The sequence below is a fragment of the Tyto alba genome, unplaced genomic scaffold (assembly GCF_018691265.1).
Source record: "Tyto alba isolate M040663 unplaced genomic scaffold, T.alba_DEE_v4.0 Super-Scaffold_14, whole genome shotgun sequence".
Taxonomy (NCBI): Eukaryota; Metazoa; Chordata; class Aves; order Strigiformes; family Tytonidae; genus Tyto; species Tyto alba.
Genome location: NW_024881276.1, coordinates 27428840 through 27447221, shown reverse-complemented (window position 1 = coordinate 27447221; position 18382 = coordinate 27428840). Strand labels below are relative to the sequence as shown.

General features: G+C 42.3%; 1 protein-coding gene across 2 annotated transcripts in view; it reads left to right on the top strand.

Annotated features, from left to right (window-relative positions):
• The window catches only part of KCNJ15 (potassium inwardly rectifying channel subfamily J member 15), a 36526-nt gene extending 21483 nt beyond the window's left edge, over positions 1 to 15043 (top strand). For both annotated transcript variants that reach the window (XM_033011225.2, XM_033011224.2), the window contains exon 2: positions 12916 to 15043. In XM_033011225.2, the coding sequence (XP_032867116.1) occupies positions 12932 to 14062 (1131 nt within the window). In that variant the 5' untranslated portion in view covers positions 12916 to 12931 and the 3' untranslated portion in view covers positions 14063 to 15043. The remainder of the gene's footprint in view (positions 1 to 12915) is intronic.
• Positions 15044 to 18382: the final 3339 nt, after the last annotated feature.

Genomic DNA, 18382 nt, shown 5'->3' with positions numbered 1-18382 from the left:
AATGGTTGATGAATCACACAGTTATGTCCCCAGCTCCCATCAACGGGGACAAGCATTGCTTCTGCTGTGTTCTCCTAGAGGAACAGTAGTTCGTCGCACAAGCTTCACTTGTGACCAAACCAGCCAGGGAACTCATGTGGTCTTTACAGTTACAGAAGGCTGAGATTTTTCAGCCAAAAGTCCTATGGGTTAAAAATGCAAATTTAGGTCAGATGAAAGTTATAGTGAATTCATGTGAACAAGATAGAGCATCTTAGACTGAAAAAGTCTGAAAACAATTTTGAAAAGTAAAAAAATTTCATTTTTACTTTGTGGAAGCAGGATGTTGCAATCTGTTACTTCCTCACCTGATTTAAATTAGACACACACACATATCTATACAAATGTCAAAGCAAAATGAAAGGTTTAGTTTTGAGTTTTGGTTTGAACAGTGTCTTCAGTCCAGTCCAGAATTACTTTTTTTATTATTATTTTGCCAGAAAAGTTGAATTATTTTTTTTTTTATATATTTTTGGTTTGGCAAGAAAATCAAAAAACATTGATGTGCACCAGTACATTCATGCTATTTCCTCCCTTTCAGAAGCCACAGTCTCTGCAGCAGACTGAGGGGTCTATGTCATGGAAATTGGCAGGGATTGAGTAATTTGGGAAAGCAATGAGGAAAACAAATATTCTTTTCCCTCTGATTCCTTGGGAGTTTATCTGGAAGATATACAATCATGGGCTGTGTAACCTCCCACTCAAGAAACTTAGGAAACATCTTTTTATTAAAAAATCTCTACTTTTTATTCCAATTTTTGCAGTGTAAGAGTGATAAAAAGGTTCTATAGAATGATAACATTTTGTTGATGGAAAGGATAAATAATTAACCTAGCAAATTTTCATTTCCATCCCCTCACAATGAAGGGATACAAAACAGCCCGCATATTTAAATCCATGGGCTAATTTCAGCTTAACTTGGCAGGTGAACAGAGGCTTCAGAAATTACGTTCCAACAATCTTCGTGAAACTAGGTGGCTCTGTAAATCAGAGAGACTTTGTTAATGCCTTCACTGAGAAGAGGAAATCAAAGAGGACCAGCCTCAACCAGACAGCAGAGAATCCCCAGGGAGGGAAGTGCAATGGGAAAGGCTTTGCACGGAACTTGCATGTTGTTACAGCCCTGGGGTTCACCCTGGAGGTGCAATAGGAGGAGGGAACAGGGCTTGTGTGGCTCCTTCCCCGTGGCCCCGTGGCTCCTGCCGCCCCATGAGCTGCAGCAGCTGCCTGTTCAGGAGGGCAGGCATGGGCAGGTGGGAGGTAGTCCTGCAGCCTTCCCCCCACCAGGCTGCTGTGGGTGACAAGAAGAACCCTTTGCTCTCGGCCCACCACCTTTCACTAAGATGCTCATGGCCTGAAATACCCCACTAAAGGGAGCATAGAATGACACAGCTGAAAACTGTCATTTCCATTTAAAACTCCTCAACATCTCTCACCATTAAGCTTTGATTTTATTTTCATCCCTCTCATAAAATATCAATGCATTCAAGAGTGTTACTAAAGTACTTCATATAAGCAGAATGGAAACACATGCCAGCCAGCAGCTTATGCTACTTTTACCTTATAATTATTATTTTTCATAACTCCTTAGCACTCCTCAAATACAGCTCAGAGCCCCAAGCAAGCAGCGGGGCTCAGACCCCATGCAGCTCCACTCATGGGCATCCATTTCCATGGATGATGCTGGGACCCTCTCCTGTTTCTGCTCTGAAATAACAGGTATAACTAAATTCCACTAGAGGCCTTTCCTTCCTCTCATCTACACACTTTCCCCCTCCTCCCCCCAAAATGTGCAGAAGTGGAAAAAAGGGCATTTTTCCATTCATTGCAGAGAGACTATGAAAGCTTGGCACAAAAGTGAGCTATGTACTGGAATTTGGGTGGGTCTAGGAAAAAGCACAGACTTCAGTGGAAAACATATATGGGTGTGTGTGTATGTGTGAGAAAAAGCCTTTTAAACCTTAAATTAACCACATCCATGGATTGGTCAGAGAAAAAAAAAAAAAAAAAAAAGAAAAAAAAGAGAGAAATCTGCCCTAAAATAAAACTCTTGGACAGTACTGAGAATAAGCAACCCTACACCAATATGAAGGTGTCACTGATATTTTTAATTTGTCCCTGACTACTTCAAAGAGGCAAGTGAAAGGTCCCAGTTTATACACCAGTGCAGCATTTTAATGGTTTATAGGACCCCTGTGATCATTCCTGTCCCCCCCCTTGGGAACTGTGGCCATGCTACATGAGGCCGGTGAGGAGGCAGCACTTGGCTGGGGGTCGGTGTGCGTGAACACCACGGTGACACCAGTGTCCTCCCAGGGACTGTTGTGACTGTTTGGGCAGTGTTTTGGCAAAGCTCAAGGAGAGACTTAATTGGGCAAGGACTTTGCTCCAAGACCATAGCCACAGGTTGTGGTTACTGGTCATTGTGGATGTGTCAAAGACTTGTCGTCAGAGAAAATTATTTTGTGTCAAGATCTAGAGACTTTATTAAGGGTAATAATGGCACAAAAGGAAATGTATGTAAAAGAAGGGGCATTCACAACTAACTCTAGATACACCGAAATCTCCTACATTGGTACTCTATATTGCAATTGCTTGTGTTTTGCAGAATAGGCAATGAATCATTTATGAAAACACCCATACACTGAAGTAATATTTTAAATAGTAAAAATGAATCTATGATTTCTATGTAAGTGCATATATATGTTTGCCTGTGAAATATCATGTGTCCTGATTTTACTGGACAGGGTTGAATGTTCTTTCCAGCATTTAAAAGTTTTAATGTTTTGTTTTAATGTTTGTTAAGTAGGTACCAAATATTTGTTTGAGATCAAGTAGAACTTGCTCTCTGTTTATCAGATCAGGACAATCAAGGGAAATGGATGCTTGCTGCAATTTGAAATCTTTGTAGTGCAGAGAAAACAGAGTAGGAATGAACATTTTTGAAGCAGTTGTGTCCCTAAAAGAGAATACTGGCCACATTTACTTTGTAATTCACAATAAAGTAATTCATTACTAAAAAATAAGTAAGTAGGATCACCTGTGCTTTGCCTAAGACAGAAAGACATCCAATTTAAAAATCATCAAGTTTGGGTGAGTAAAGTGGATACTTCATCTCACAGGCTGCATTTTGCTAGCATGAAAGAAGAGTCACTTTTTGAAAACATTTTCCACAGTATGAACTTGTTCACACAGGTAGGGCAATTCTTCATAACCAAATAACTTCCTGAGAAAATCAGCTTGTAACAAGTTTTAAGATGAAACCATGACAAACCCATCCTTCTTTCTTGGAAACATACTTTGTAGTATTGTAAAAAATCACAAGGCCAATTTCTCTGGTATGTCCTTGCCATGTAGAGAAGCCACATATTTGGCTTAATTAGCAGGTTACTTTGCATTTATTGTTATTCTACCTAGGTGAAGCAGCACAAAGAGCTACACCACATAGGTAAGAGAGAGTCAGAAACTGTCCCAGAGGAAAAGCTTTACTACTCTAACAGAGTCCATCTTCCTGCTGGGTCAAGGTATGCTATTTCCCCAGTTAGATTTGATTTTGTCTACATTAGGCACTAGATGAACAAAAGGTTACCAATATACAGACCTTTAATTAAAATGTTGTTGGTTTTTTTTTTTTTTTTTTTTCCCCTTTGCCGGTTTCCTCACTTTTTGCAGCCCTAAGATTATTTTCAATACTGTGGAGATTTTTACATATTTAATAGGTGCAGAATTTTTTTTTGTGAAAAATTCTTCTCATAGACTAGTATTTCAGTTTTGAGATTTAGTGACTGCATAGAGATGGAAAATTATAAACATGTTTATTTTGGCAGTGTTTGTGAATGCATACCTAGAGTGGGATATTTGTGGGGTAGGTACTAAGCTCATTCCTCCACCTGCATAATGTCTCCTGGTATGGACAAAAAGAGTGCTGTGATTTGCAGGACATGCAGCTTTCATACGGAGAGAGCACATTAAAAAATCTGCCACAGCAGAAGCCCGACACCCTGCAGGGAGCCTCACATCACAGCCACACCTACACTGAGCTATGAGAGCCTGGGTGTGCAATGACTAATTAAGAAACAAACCCCAACTTGACTGGGATACAGTGCATACATCATGTGATGAATTGGCTTCACAAATGATAATTAAAAGGAGAGCTGCTGAGCCACTGGGTGTATTTGTACTGTACGGTTGACATGAGGTAGGAGCCGATGCCCCTGCTCATCAGAGTGAGACAGGGCTGGTGCTGGGACCTGGTATCCAGTGCTGGGTTTGAGACTCCAGGTGTCTGTAGTCCAAGAAAGGACGAAGAGGCACAAACCACTCTAAAAGATTTGAAATATTCCACTGTTGTCTGATATTTTTCCTGTACCAGTCATGGTAGCTGAGAAACAGGGAGAATAAATGGCCCTGGGGAAGGCAGACTGCAAATGTTTTAGCCCGATTTCATGAACTATCAACAACGTGCTAACTTTTCTCTCTGCCTCTTGCATAACTAGGCACATTACTATTCATTTTCAGCCACCTGCCGACAATTTAATTTAAAAATATAGAGTAAGTGTCTGATTTTGGTTTTGTTTGCTTATTTGTTTTTAAATGAAACCAGATTTTTATTAGACCAAGAAATTAATTTCGAGGAAAATAACAAACAAACAAGAAAAGAAACCAGACAAGCTTTCTGTCCCATTAACCCTTCTTCAGATCTGAAACAAAAGCAGAAAATTTCAAATCAACTGCAGATTGGCTGATCAGTTACTCTGAGTTTATCTTTTTAATTACTATTATTATTCAGTGGTAGAGTAGGCATCTATCAGCTTGTGAAGTGATGGGTGAATACTGGGGAACTTAAAAACAAAGTCCTGTCCTTTACATGCTGCAAAAGAAGGGAAAACAAGAACACAGCCAACCTACAGTAAGCAGGGAATGACAGTCCCAGCAAACTTAGGCAGCATCCCAGTCCGTTACGTTCGTGCTACGTGCTGACTTGGAAGGTGACTCTCTTCCCTATGAACTTTGTTGGACTTAACAACCCAAGCAGCAGATGGGTTTTGTCTCAGTGTTTTCTATGTCCTTATAAAAGCTGCCACCATTTGATTAAGATACTAGAAGGAAACACAGTCGTCCCTCGGCTGTGTATGGAAACATGAATCTGACTGGCACATGAATTCATGTGGTCAGATAATAGCCAGGTTATTTATACCAGGCAGTATATAAATAAGCATAAAGAGAGGTAAAATATGCCTCTGAGCAAAGAACTGAACCACCTTGAGCCCCAGCCCTGAAATCATAGAAAAGAGCAGCGCAGCCTGTCTGGGTGCCTTTGCCTGGCTGGTGCTCCCCTGGGAGCTGTGCCTCAGCGAGGCGGCCCGTCCTCACGCCGCGATGGGGAAGGCAATGGGAGCTGTGTGAAAGCACTCTCTCTCAGCTGCTGGAGCAACTGGCTGGCAAACGGCCCGTTCCCAAAAAAGGAATTAAGTACTTAAGTAGGACTTAGGTAGGCCTTAGTTGACTAAGTAAAAAACTATTTTGCAGAAAATCCCTGCCCAGCTTCTGTTTTGTGCTGGAAATGCTCAACGTGTACAGGTATCTCCATTTCTGACCCTCATTTTCCTGGATGCCCAACAGCTCTGCCTTTGGGCATGCCACAAAGCACCCTGTAAGACACCAAGTAGATTAGTTTATCTCGTGTCTAGGCAAGAAGAGCCAGAAATGAGGCATTCCTTGGCTTGTCTTCAACCTTCTCCCAACATACCCCCTTCTCTACTTTATCTTCCTGCTGCATATCAAGGCTGCCCCAACTGTGTGGCAGCTGCCACTTGTGTTTCCAAATCTGGCCATCAAAGGAGGTGGAGGTGAGACTCCTCCCCGTGTCTGAGGTGATTTGTTCCCACAGTTCCACCTTTGCAGGGCTGTTCACTGATAAGGAACCGGGGAGATGGGGAGAGTATACTCTGTACTTCTTAATGAAGCTGCATCACTGTATGGATGAGGATTTATAAAGCCAGAAAGTAAGAAGGCATTGACATTACTTTATAGCCAAGCTGTTAAGGTGCTCAGCTGGCCATGGAGAGTGTAAGATTCAGTCTCTGCACCAAGAACAACTTATGTGTTTACACTCTGGCTTCCTGAAAGAAAAGACACCAAAACTGTCTTAACATGGATGCAGAAACATCCCAAAACATATTTTCTTGGCTTTGATTTTGAAAATGCCTTTTTTGTTTTGACTGGCACATTAAGTAAACAAGTGAATAAAAAAGTGTATTCGCTTGTGACCAGTCTTGAGGAAAACCTCAGCCCAAAGAGTTGAAGCATTGCAAAATTTGAAACCACTGAAAACAGTCATATAGTGGAGAGGTCAGGAATAGGTCAGTGCCACTGAACCTACAGTAAGATACTTGCAGAACATAAACCAGTGTTCAGTCTTCTGAGAAATAACTCTTCTTCCACAGCTACATGCTTCTCTGGTGGTGTTGTAAGCACAATTAGTTTGAATATTTTGATTCACAGAGTGGGAAAGAGGAGAGGAATGGGATACTAAGCAAAATGGGGGAAAACAGGATAATGGGAGATAATCTTGTGGAAAAGAGAAATACCTCAGGGAGAAAGAAGGACAGGATGTAGCTACTGAAAGCCCCCAGAGGCATTCTAGAAGGGAAGAGTGAAGAAATAGTGGCAGTGACTGCAAAATAGGACAACAGTGGGTGTTAAGCTCTCTGAAGGTCTAGTCCTGGCCTTAGTATTGACTGCTAATATCGATTGGGGTAGGACATCACTCCTGCCCTCCTTTAGCTCAGTTCCTTCTCTGTGGTGTTCCTGAGATGTTTGCCTGTGCCAGAGGCCTACTGAGAGGGGTCACTAATGTTTCTACAGCAGTTCAAAGATATAAATGAAAGTGGAAGTACAGGATGTGAGCTTGATAAGCATAATGCAACAATAATGTCCTTTTCAGCCTTGAAGAGTAGTTCTGGCACACAGCTTCCCAGAAACAGAAAGGACAGGCTCTCGAGATTCTGTTTAGACTTGCCCATGTAGAAAGAGCCAGGTAAGGTTTGCACAGCAAGAATGAGGAAAAGGTTAAGGGGTGGGAAAAGCATCACAGCAGAGGCAGGTTTTAAATACTTAACTGTGCTAATGAAGTGTTTGAAGCTGAAAGGAGTTTGAAGCAACAATATGCCAGCAAGGGAGACATTCAAAAGTATTGAATGTTGTACTGCTGAAGAAAACCGTTTGTAAAAATAAAAGATCAGAACAGGTTTCTGGGGAACCTTTCTCTCTTTTCCAGCAGGATTGTGTAAACTATATTACCAAACACAAAAAGGAGATTTTCAGAAACTGATCAGTTTACACTGGTGTACGTGAAGGTTCCTGGACTGAAGGCTCTGCACAGCCAAGTGCCCTGTTCATCTGCAGAGCCCAGGGCTGAAGAAAAGGGTTTTGGAAGGACAGACAACTTACTTGCAGCATGTTAGTTGTTCAGATGCTAGCGGTATGTGCTTTTTCTCCACTTGGAGACCTGGTCCAGAGGACTGTGAAATCACTGGGAGCTTCTCCATTAACATTAATAAGCTTTGAGTCATCTTTTGCCTTCTCTCTGACTACTTGGTTGTTTTCCTATTTGTTTGCATCAGTGTGGTTTCCAAGGCTCATCTACGTAAACCAATAGTTACGGTAAAGTCTTATATCCTGCCCTTGAAAGAACAACATTCCTGTACAACTCTCCCTCACAAACAATGCATCATGAGTCTTCTCCAGCTTTAATTCACCTTCCATGGCCAGATGTCAGGCAGTCAGCTTCGGAGGGATGAAGACAAATTTGGCGTTTCACTTTCTTAGCACTGGTCTGTAAATGGCTGTTGCCCTAGCCCTGCTGTGGGCGATGAAAAACGTGCCTCAACTCCCCCACCTCCAGCACAGTCAGCTCCACAGCCCCCAGCGCTACCCTGCCTGCAGGCTTGTCTGTGCCTCTGCTTCCACCTGCTCCTGGGTGCCCCAGCCCAGGGACAGTCACCATCCACAGGCCTGCCTTGCGCTGATGGGTGGCTCTACAGAGGTGTGGGGAGCTACAGGCAGAGCTTTGGGAACTGATTTTGACTTGAAGGGGTATTTACAGTTCTCTTGGATCAGTTCTTCTGTGAAAGGAAATAAAAAGTTGTTAATTTAGTTTTTAAAGGCAGCATCTTTCACAATAAGACTGACTGCCAGCCTGCCTATGCCCACTCTCAACTCTGATCAGTCCTAGCGCTGAAGGACCCTTTTACGAAGTGCAGGGCAGCAGTAGCTGGCTGTATGACTGCATGCTGCAGCTGTTGAAGGAGGTGAAGTATCCTTTTGCAACCACTGCTTCCCTCCCCCTATCTCTGCTCTCTCCTTTTGTATTCCATAACTCAGCTACAGAGGAGGGTTTTGCTGTTTGATAATTGCATGGCATAACCTGGTGCATAACCCAAAAGAAGGAGGGTGTTCATGCTAGGTAGAGCACTGAGAATTCAGGAGGGACTATTATAAACTACTGAACTACATCAGACCTAAGAAAGATCTAAAGATTATGTAGTTCTTTTCAATGTTTTCTTTCCTCACCCCTGCTTTTTTTTAATGCCAAGCCTGCTAATGGTTTATGCTGGTTGAAAAATCAGTTCAAGTTTTGCTCCTGTATCAGAGTGTCAGTGAAGCATGCATGAGGGTTTGCTCAAGTGGCAAAGCTTATCTGATTTGAAAAAAAGCAAACAGTTGAGGCCATTCGAACAAGTCATGCTCCTGTACACTTTTAATCAGTTATGTCTGCCAAAAGAGATCTTGCACAAGCAAATCTGGCTTCATGTAACAAGAACATTTTTGCATGTGTGCAAGCTGGCTTCAACTTCTTGATAATGTGGTCTCTGGAAGCAGTGTTAATGTGCTTGTTATATCCCTGGCTGCTGGAATTGCCTTAATATCAAGGTATTCATGGTTGGTGGTTTGGTATGTAGTTCTACGTTTTATTGACTTTGTCTGCACTAAGCTTCCTTACCAGCATGTGCTACGATGGGGAGTCTCCTTTGGCTGTTCCAAAGGCCTGGTGAGGAAAGGAGGTAATTCACAGGACATTAGAGTGCTAGACAAGTCTGAGACGATTTAATTTTCTTCCCTCTTGAAGTATCTGTTTCCTTAGTTTTCCTTCAGTTCACTTTTATTTGCAGCTACAGTTTGAGTGGTTTTTTTTTTACAGTAATAAATACTTAATCAGTATAAAATGTTAGCTAATGGACAGTAGATGTTCTTTTAATTTAAAATATGCATACTACTATTATAACTCATGTTTGTTTGCTTATATTAACTTACTGTGGTGGATGTGTTTTCTGATTTAGAAGAAAAGGAGTACAAATCAGAAAAACCAAAATCTTTCAGCTGAGGTGCTGGGGATGTTTTTTCAGGGCATAGAATATCTCAGGTGCCTACATAAGATATAAGATGGGAAATAGTAACGCAGGTGTTATAACATGGGTTTTATACATACAGACACACACAAATCACTTATTGTGGAATATTATACTGGTCACTTCACTCAGGAAGCAGTGAGGAAGTGGAAGGCAGGGGAAAATCCTCCTCTGAAGTCCAGTTTTGTTCCACTGTTCATTTCATCAGATTTTTTTTTCCCCCAGATAACTACTGCTGTCTGCTGTCAGTGATAAGGGAGGGAGTAGAAGCAGCACCGCTCCAAGGTGGTGTGATAGATCCTCTCTTCCCATATCAGTGTGTCAGAGAAGAAGGGAAGTATTTCTGCAGGGAAAGGAAACCAAGATTAATCTCTCTGGAGAGGAAAAGAGCACTAGAGGAATTCAGGATCACACAGGAAAAAGTGATGTAAGAGAAAAAAATAGGAAGCAAATCAACACAAAAAATACCCTACCACCAAAAAAAGCACCAGAAATTGGCTGAGATCCATTTCAGGAAATCACTGTAAAACTGAGTAACTTTGTCACATACAGAAATACAAATCAAGGGAGGACACAAAACATGACAGGGAAGCTCTGATACAGACTCCTTCATCTATGACAGACTCCAAATCTAACAGCTCTGCCATGCTGTCCTCACATGTGAAGATCAACTTTACACACAGGGACAGTAGAGAGGCACAGTGAGAAATGGCTTTGGTTGTGAGTTGAAATACAGCTTGGAGAGTCCCAGACATTGCCTAGTGCTGTATCAAAGCTCAACTTCTCAGGTTATGCCAGAAATCGCAAATTTTTCATTTGTCCCTCTGTTGGCGTAGGCCAGGGAAGACACTGGGCCTTGGAACTGCCTCTCTACCTCCCATCTGGTGGGGAGAACTTTTCTGTTAGGGCATTTTGGTATCCATGTGATGTTAGGTCCTCCACCAAGTCTGGAAATGTGGCAGGCTGCAATCTCAGGATTTTCTCTGGTCAGGACAGAGCAGAGGCAGGGCCAGAACTCTTACCAGGCCCTCGTGCGGGTTGAAACTGTGCACCCGGCTGGTGCTGCAGGTGATTGGTGCAGTGTATGCTTACTAAGTTGGGCATATGAAGTATCAGACCCTCAGTGCATGTGGGGCAGAGCTGCTGCAGACAGCCTGCCCAGTGGATCCCAAACATGCTAGATTTATTACACATATGCTGACCATTTGTGCAGAAGCCAGTATTTCTTGGGCATGGTAGAGCCATGATGAGTGTGCTGTGCCGAGTGTCCATGTGCCCCTTGCCTTGGGCCACCCCTGACCCAGACCACGTAAGTTTGTTCTTCACTGAGTGTGTAATCCCTTTCCCTGCCCCACCAGCTCAAGTCGACCAGCTGGAGCACCGAGGAGGGAAGGTGGAGCCTTGGCTGTCTCCATCCTCGTGGCCTCCAGAGGAGGAGGAGCTGGCAGCCCTGGGGAGCTGCTCCCAGGAGTAGGCATCCAGGTAGGCTGAGCAGGGGATGGGGTGGGGATGTGTCCCTGGCACTGGATTGGAGAAGCCAGCTATCTCCTGGCCTAGAAATTTGTGGCAGGGAAATCTGTTCTGACAACATAATGTTTGTGCCTGGAAGTAATGGCTATGGGGAAGTGTGCTTGAGAGGAAGAATGGTACTTATTTGGGGACAGATTTTTGCACATGTGTTATATCCATGACTTATCCAGGGTGAGGCTCGGTGTGGGGAATGGAGCCTCTTCACTAAGTGGTATGCCTTTTCCTAAAAGGTTTCCTATTAGAAGTTGCATGTATTTACCGCGCACTGACAGTAGCACTTGGTTTTGAGTTTGCCTAAAGAGCAGTTGCGTGTACACTCCTTCCCCCCCTTACCACTCCCTCCCCCCCATTTCCTCCCGTTGTTCTTTTTCAGATCACTTGAAGGTTTTTTCCTGTTTATTATCCGGACATGCTGCGCACTGTGTGTTGATTTGACTGTCACATAAGGAATCTCCTACTGGGATCACTGATGCATTCCTTTCTTTTAAAAATATATGGCAATGACTCCTAGGCTATGGAAAAGAAATGTTGGTGATTAAACCCAAATTGGAATGAGCTACAGGTGTTAATGAGAGCTAAGTTTAATTACCCTTTCCAAGAAAACCTGCAACAGCGTGATGGGTATAGTCATAAACAAAAATCCTCCTTAATTGACATAACAGGAAAGGTACTTCAGTGAGCAATTATGCTGATGTCCTGGACTGGCACATGTGTGTACCACAAATATATCTTGTACTTCCTGCAAAATTCTTTTAAGTAGCTATAAGGAAGATGTTCTTTTTTTTTTTTTTTTTTCAGTGGTTCACAAAAATGAATCACTTAAGGCTCTTTTTGAGGAAAACAATGGAAGAAAACAATGCTTTTTGTACAACCTGCCAAAGCACAAAGGATGCATGGGTTGTTTTTTTTCTTTGTTGTTTTTGTCAGCAGGAAGTTTTGCTGTTGGAAACGACTATAACATGCACTGTCCTTGCTCTACGTAATCACTGTCTGGTCCTGCAAGCTGGGTCTTGTTACTTGCCTCATCAAACTGGCACAGGCACGGTTCTGCTTCACTCTGTGGGCTTTGTTCAGTCCTGAGTGTCCGCACACTTACTCTCCATCCGGACTGATACACAGTAAACAAACTTCAGGAGTCGGGTGGTCCAATGGTTGCTGGGTTCGCTCAGGTCAGGGCCCACGGCTAGAATGCTGACTTTGTGAATTGCCTCCTTTTTTTCCTTAGACAGCTTAAAATCAGAGTGCTATACAGTGCAAACAACTTTGGAGTGTTTTCAGGTGTAAATATTCCTTTCCAAAACTCGACTTTGATGTGTTCAGGTCATCTTTGTTTCCCTCTAGGTTAGTTGTAGGTTTGTAACAAAGAGCCAGATCCGATTGAGTAAATCACTTGTGGAAGTTAATTGTTCACAGTGAAAGCTGGTCTGGCTCATTTTGCCTCTGTCGCAGGAAGAGACAGAGTTGGTGTGCTGGATCTGCGTTCTAAACCAAGCATTGACGCGACTTTAATTTTGATCAGATGTCTCTCTTCAGGGCATTAAAGAAAACCTGCTCAGTAATCAAAAAGAGCCTCTTCTCTAGAGAAACGTAAGAAAAAAAAATCTAATGCATTTTACAGAAATAAAGTACTAATATAAAATTTCAGCTTTGTTGAATTTCTTTTGCAGGCAATCATAAAGAAACTTACTTCTCTGTATTTGGCAGTCACTAGAATCAAAGGATTTTATTTTTTTTTTACTGGAAAAATGTATGTCAAGTTATTTGTAATGTCAGATATTGTATGATGGTAACTTTATATTCCTACTGTCTTTATTCACTGCTGCTGTGCTTAGATTATGTTTGTGCCTTCTCTCCATCAACATTTTCAAATGCTTTTCAGAATCAGTTATGTGCTTTGATTTCATTAAGTAACAGTCTTCTTTTATTCTCTCCTTAGGAGTGAAGCAGTGAGAATGGAAACCACAAAGATTAATATGTCCCGCATCCCACTGGTTAATGGAGGCATTGACACTGCCATGCTCAAGGCACACAAACCCCGTGTGATGTCCAAAAGTGGTCACAGCAACGTGCGGATAGACAAAGTCGATGGCATTTACCTACTCTACCTTCAAGATTTGTGGACTACAGTTATAGACATGAAGTGGAGGTACAAACTCACCTTATTTGCTGCTACTTTTGTTATGACCTGGTTCCTGTTTGGAGTTATCTACTATGCCATTGCATTTCTTCATGGTGATTTAGAAATAAACAAATTCACCCCAAAGCGTGAGCCGTGTGTCAAGAACGTAGACTCTCTAACTGGTGCATTCCTCTTCTCCCTGGAGTCACAGACAACCATTGGCTATGGATTTCGCTTCATTACAGAGGAGTGTCCTCATGCCATTTTCTTACTTGTGGCCCAACTGGTCATCACCACCTTGATTGAAATCTTTATCACAGGTACCTTTCTGGCCAAAATTGCAAGACCTAAAAAAAGGGCAGAGACTATTAAATTCAGCCACTGTGCTGTCATTACTAAACACAATGGAGAACTTTGTCTGGTGATCAGAGTAGCAAATATGAGGAAGAGCCTTCTGATACAGTGTCAGCTGTCTGGGAAGCTTCTTCAGACGTATGAAACCAAAGAAGGGGAGCGGATCCTGCTGAATCAAGCCAGTGTCAAGTTCAACGTTGATTCCTCTTCAGAGAGTCCATTTCTCATTTTGCCTTTAACCTTCTACCATATTTTGGATGAAAGCAGCCCTTTGAGAGATCTGACACCTCAAAATCTCAAGGAGAAGGACTTCGAGCTTGTGGTGCTCCTGAACGCCACAGTGGAGTCCACCAGTGCTGTCTGCCAAAGCAGGACTTCCTACATACCTGAGGAGATCCACTGGGGCTACGAGTTCGTGCCTGTGGTTTCTCTCTCTCCAAATGGAAAGTACGTTGCGGATTTCAGTCAGTTTGAGAAGATTAGGAGAAGCACAGATTCCACTTTTTATAGTATGGACTCTGAAAAACAAAAACTAGAGGAGAAATACAGGCAGGAGGATCAAAGAGAGAGGGAACTGAGAACAATGTTGTTACAGCAGAGCAATGTTTGATTGAATGAACAAACTATTCTGATTAATCCTTTTTTGCAAACTGAAAAAACATACTCTCTGTGCTGTATGTCTACTATGAAACCAGCAGCGAAGTCCTTTTCAGCAAATAGCTTTGGTGTATAGTAAACCTATCCCTTTGTCTGGCTGAGTTGTTAATCAACTATTTTGTAATTAGACAGGATTTCTTTGTTCATGACCGTGACTTAGCAAAGTTGGATTTATATTAAGTCTCTGCCTTGTACCACCACTAAAAGAAGACACCACTTTCTGTTTGGAAAGTGAAACTGGATGCACTGTGCTGATTCCTTCAGATATTTATTTGACATGGTTTTACTGTGAACATACATTTGCAGAGACAGCACACAGTACTACTAGAAGAACATATGCTCCTTTAAAATATGTATATTTAAAATGTATATTCTTGTACCAGGTATTGCCTTCACAGGGATTCCTGGCACTGAAAGTAAGTTGATTGGAGAGACAAATGGTTGGATGTGGGAAGAGCCTGCAGGGAAGTGATAAACTCCTCCTTAAATCTTGAAGGAGAGTGACAGAGTAGTCATGCTGGGTGGTGAGGAAGGGAGCTTGCTCTCTGTCCCTGCTACTCAGAGCTTGTTTTGTGATTGTTTTGTGATCACTCACTTTTTTAACCTTATTAATGTCTGATTTATATACAATAGCACAAAGGGGAGATGAGAGCAAAATACACGGAATCATAACAGTAATCAACTAAGGTTGGCTTTGGGACACCTGGTTTTTATCCAATGTAAATAGTTTGTAATAGCAGCATAACAAGACATTTCTACAGATTGCTTGCTTTGCTATGGACCGTATTGAATTTTGGTTAAAAGAAAGCTGTATAATGTCTGTAGACAATATTTACTTTTTCTGGAAACCATAAAGGACAAGCATTCCTTTCATCCACTTTATTTTTGGTCTATTAAAACCATTCCATTAATAAAGGAATTTCATTTGAGCAGCTCCCGATCTCTTTGTGGCATGGGGAGAGGGTGTGGTACCTCAGTGATGTTGAAAGAGCCAAGTGCTTGGAGTAGGCAGTTGCATCCAACCCAGGGACCCAACAAATCACTAAAGTGGTCATATTATGGGTAGCAAACCAGGTAGCAGTGGTGTCCATGTAGCATTCCTATTATATGTAGGTCAGCTTTTTTAATAGGATTTAGAAATTATTTCTGACTCATATCACTTTGGCAGCTTTCTGAGTTCTAGCGATTTTGCTCCTCTAAAGCTTTGGCAAGGAAAAACTGTATTAAGTATGAGTTTGGGGTCTGTGGGACAGGTCTTGGCCTGAGAGCCACCAAAGCCTGCAGTGATGATGGGACTTTTGTCATCATTACACTTACTGTTACTGTGCTTAGTTTCCTGGCACAGTGTGGCCTAGTAGAATGCAGTCCTGTGGTCTGCCATACAATATTCTAGACAATGAATGTATCTAGCTGGATGCCTAAAGAGGCACGAAGCATGTTGAGCACAGAGATGCCCATGGCACCAAGAATGAACATCAAGAATAACAGAGAGCATACTGCAGGGTGTGGTGGTTGTAAGGGGAAGCATGAAAGGCTTAAAACTGCTCGCTTATGTAAATGGTTAGCTCTCCTGTGTGAGAAGTCAAAGATCCAAGTACTTGTCTGAAGAGAGAGACTCAGCTTAATCCAAGAAGGTTCCCTGCCCACTATAATGCGAGCAAGATTTCTCAAACCATTGTAATTTCAGAGCCCACCTAACATTTTTGGAAAGAATTTCCAGGGGGTATTATGCTGTGTTGTCACACAGGTTTTCATCTGCAACCAAATATAGAAGATGTTTAATTTTAAAGTTTAAATTATTGATTGTTAATTTTCAATTTTCCTTTACTTTGTCTGATGACTTGATTTGTTGCAAGGAAGCAAGTGTACTCCACAAGTTTTCGCAGTCACACTCTAGTCCTGAGGTTCATGTCCTATAACTCAAAGAGCACTGCTTTAGGATGTTGAAGTGAAAGTGTGCAGGTGTCTTAACCCTACTTCTGCCAAGCCTTAGCCTTAGCCTCCATGTTTTCATAACCAAACATACACTTCAATTCTTTCTTATCTGGATAAGTGCTCAGATCACTCCTGAATCATTGTCTCAGCTATGTATTAACTTTAAAACAGCATCACCAAGAGCAAGTGAGATGCTTCTTATCCAGAAATATCTGAGGATGAACTGTTTCCCTTCTTCCCATCCCCTTCCTGTCCCTGGAAATAGAGACATGTCAATTTGTGCTTTTCAGGTGTGCGCTCCATCAATTTCAATAAACTTGTTGGTTATTGCACTTTCTTGTTCATATCTTAAGAAATCCTAGTGCATTAATCCCTGTAGGGTACACACATGCCAAGTCTCAGTGGACCTTCATATTTCTTGAGCGTCAGATCTAGGAAGTCCTGTGGGTACCCAGCTACAGCAATGTACTCATGTGTGGACTTTTGTGGTGGCCATTTAGGAGCCTAGAGACCAGACTGCTCCAGGCTTTAACAGTTACAGAGCTGTAATTTTTTAGGATCTTGTTGTCATTTGAGCCTGGTCAGCAGCTAAATGCCACACAGTTGCTCACCCACCCTCCCCCGACTTGGGAATGGGGAAGGAGTCGGAGGGGCAAAGGGAGACTCGCGGGTTGAGATAAAAACAGTTTAATGACAGTAACAGAACAATACGGTGACAGCAGTATCAGCGGGTAATGTACCATACAGCTGCTCACCACCCGCCAACTGACACCCGCCTGCTCCCGGCCAGCGACCCCAGACACAAAGGCACCACGGCCACACTCCCGCAAGTGAGAGCCCCTCCGGGCCCTCTCCTGCCTTTATATAGTGAGCGTAACGTCACATGACATGGAATATTGGCCAATCCGGGCCCAGCCCTCCAGCTGTGCTCCCCCCACCCCCGCACACAGGCAAGGGCTCTCGGGCCTGGAGAGCCTCTGGAACCTCAGTCTGCTCCAGCACTCCTCCAGCTACCAAAACGAACATGAACTCTATTCCAGCCTGAATCAGGACAGATCTTTACTTTGGGAGCTAAGAAAGCAGTTGGAGACTTAAGTCCCTGTGTACACCAATCTCAAGGTTCAGTCACTATGTTCACCAGGCCATCCCAGTCATTAGATTATCCTGAAGAAAAAACATAAACAAAATCCTGGGAAAGAAAAAAAGCATCACAGAAATTATTTTTTCTGAACTTTCAGTCCTACAAGTCTTTAAGAAAAAGAAAACTAAAAAAAAGGAAAACACTAGAAATATTTAGCAAAGTCAAAGCAAACCTTCATCAGGTAGTGAGAGACTGTACAGCAATATTATAAACATACATTAGTATGATATATAGTGCACTGCTAATCATTCATTCAAGCTTCAGAATACAGCCTTACTCTGCATTGAGCTGTGCTTTTCCTTTCTGCTTCTGTGCAAGCTTATTGTTCTATCTGCAATTTAAGAAGAGCAGAAGTGGTCTTGGAGCAGCAAGCTTAGCTGCAGAGTACTGAACTGCAGTGGAAAAATGTCATGACATGTGGATCTGATATGAATCACCAGCAAACCACAACCTCTCACTGCTTGTGGTAAGCTCTTCCGGCTGTGTAAACACAGCTATGGTGATTTACCTCAGCTGAGGACTGACAGGATGGAGAAGCAAAGCTTCCATGGTCACCCCAAAGTTGCCTTACACCTGAGTAAGGACTGTGCTGCCCACATGTTAACAGAAAGTGAGAGCCTTCTTGTCTGCAGACTACTTGTCCCCAGGGTGTTGGGACAGAGCATCCACAGCTCCAGCAAGTCAGGTCCCTATACAGCCAGCAGCAACACCTTCTCACTCCTCTCCCTGCCCCACAAGTGGAAGATACTGCTTTGGGAACCACTGAGTCTGATGATTATACTAATCTTTAAAATGTACTAACTCTATGAATAAATTTAAATTCAATCTGAATCTAAATTTCAGGGACTAAAGAAAGCGGTGGAGCCCCATGTCCCTGTGTGCACTAAGTGCATGAGTATGTCCATCAAGTAAATCCTTCATTCCAATCACTACATCATTCAGAAGAAAATAGTCATGGTAAATCAATATTTACTTTTTTAAATTTACTGAGGAATATGACATATTCCTATTTCTTTTATTCGTGAGTTATCAGTGAGTAGAATATTTTTAGAGCTGTTTTAATAATTTGGACTTGTGCAGCCTCATCTGAATGGGAACTTATTTAAGCCCATGGACTGTTTCTAAACTATTTGCTTTGGCTTTGGCTTCAATACTTCATTGTTCTTTTTTTTTTTTTTTTTCCTCTTTTTTTGATTT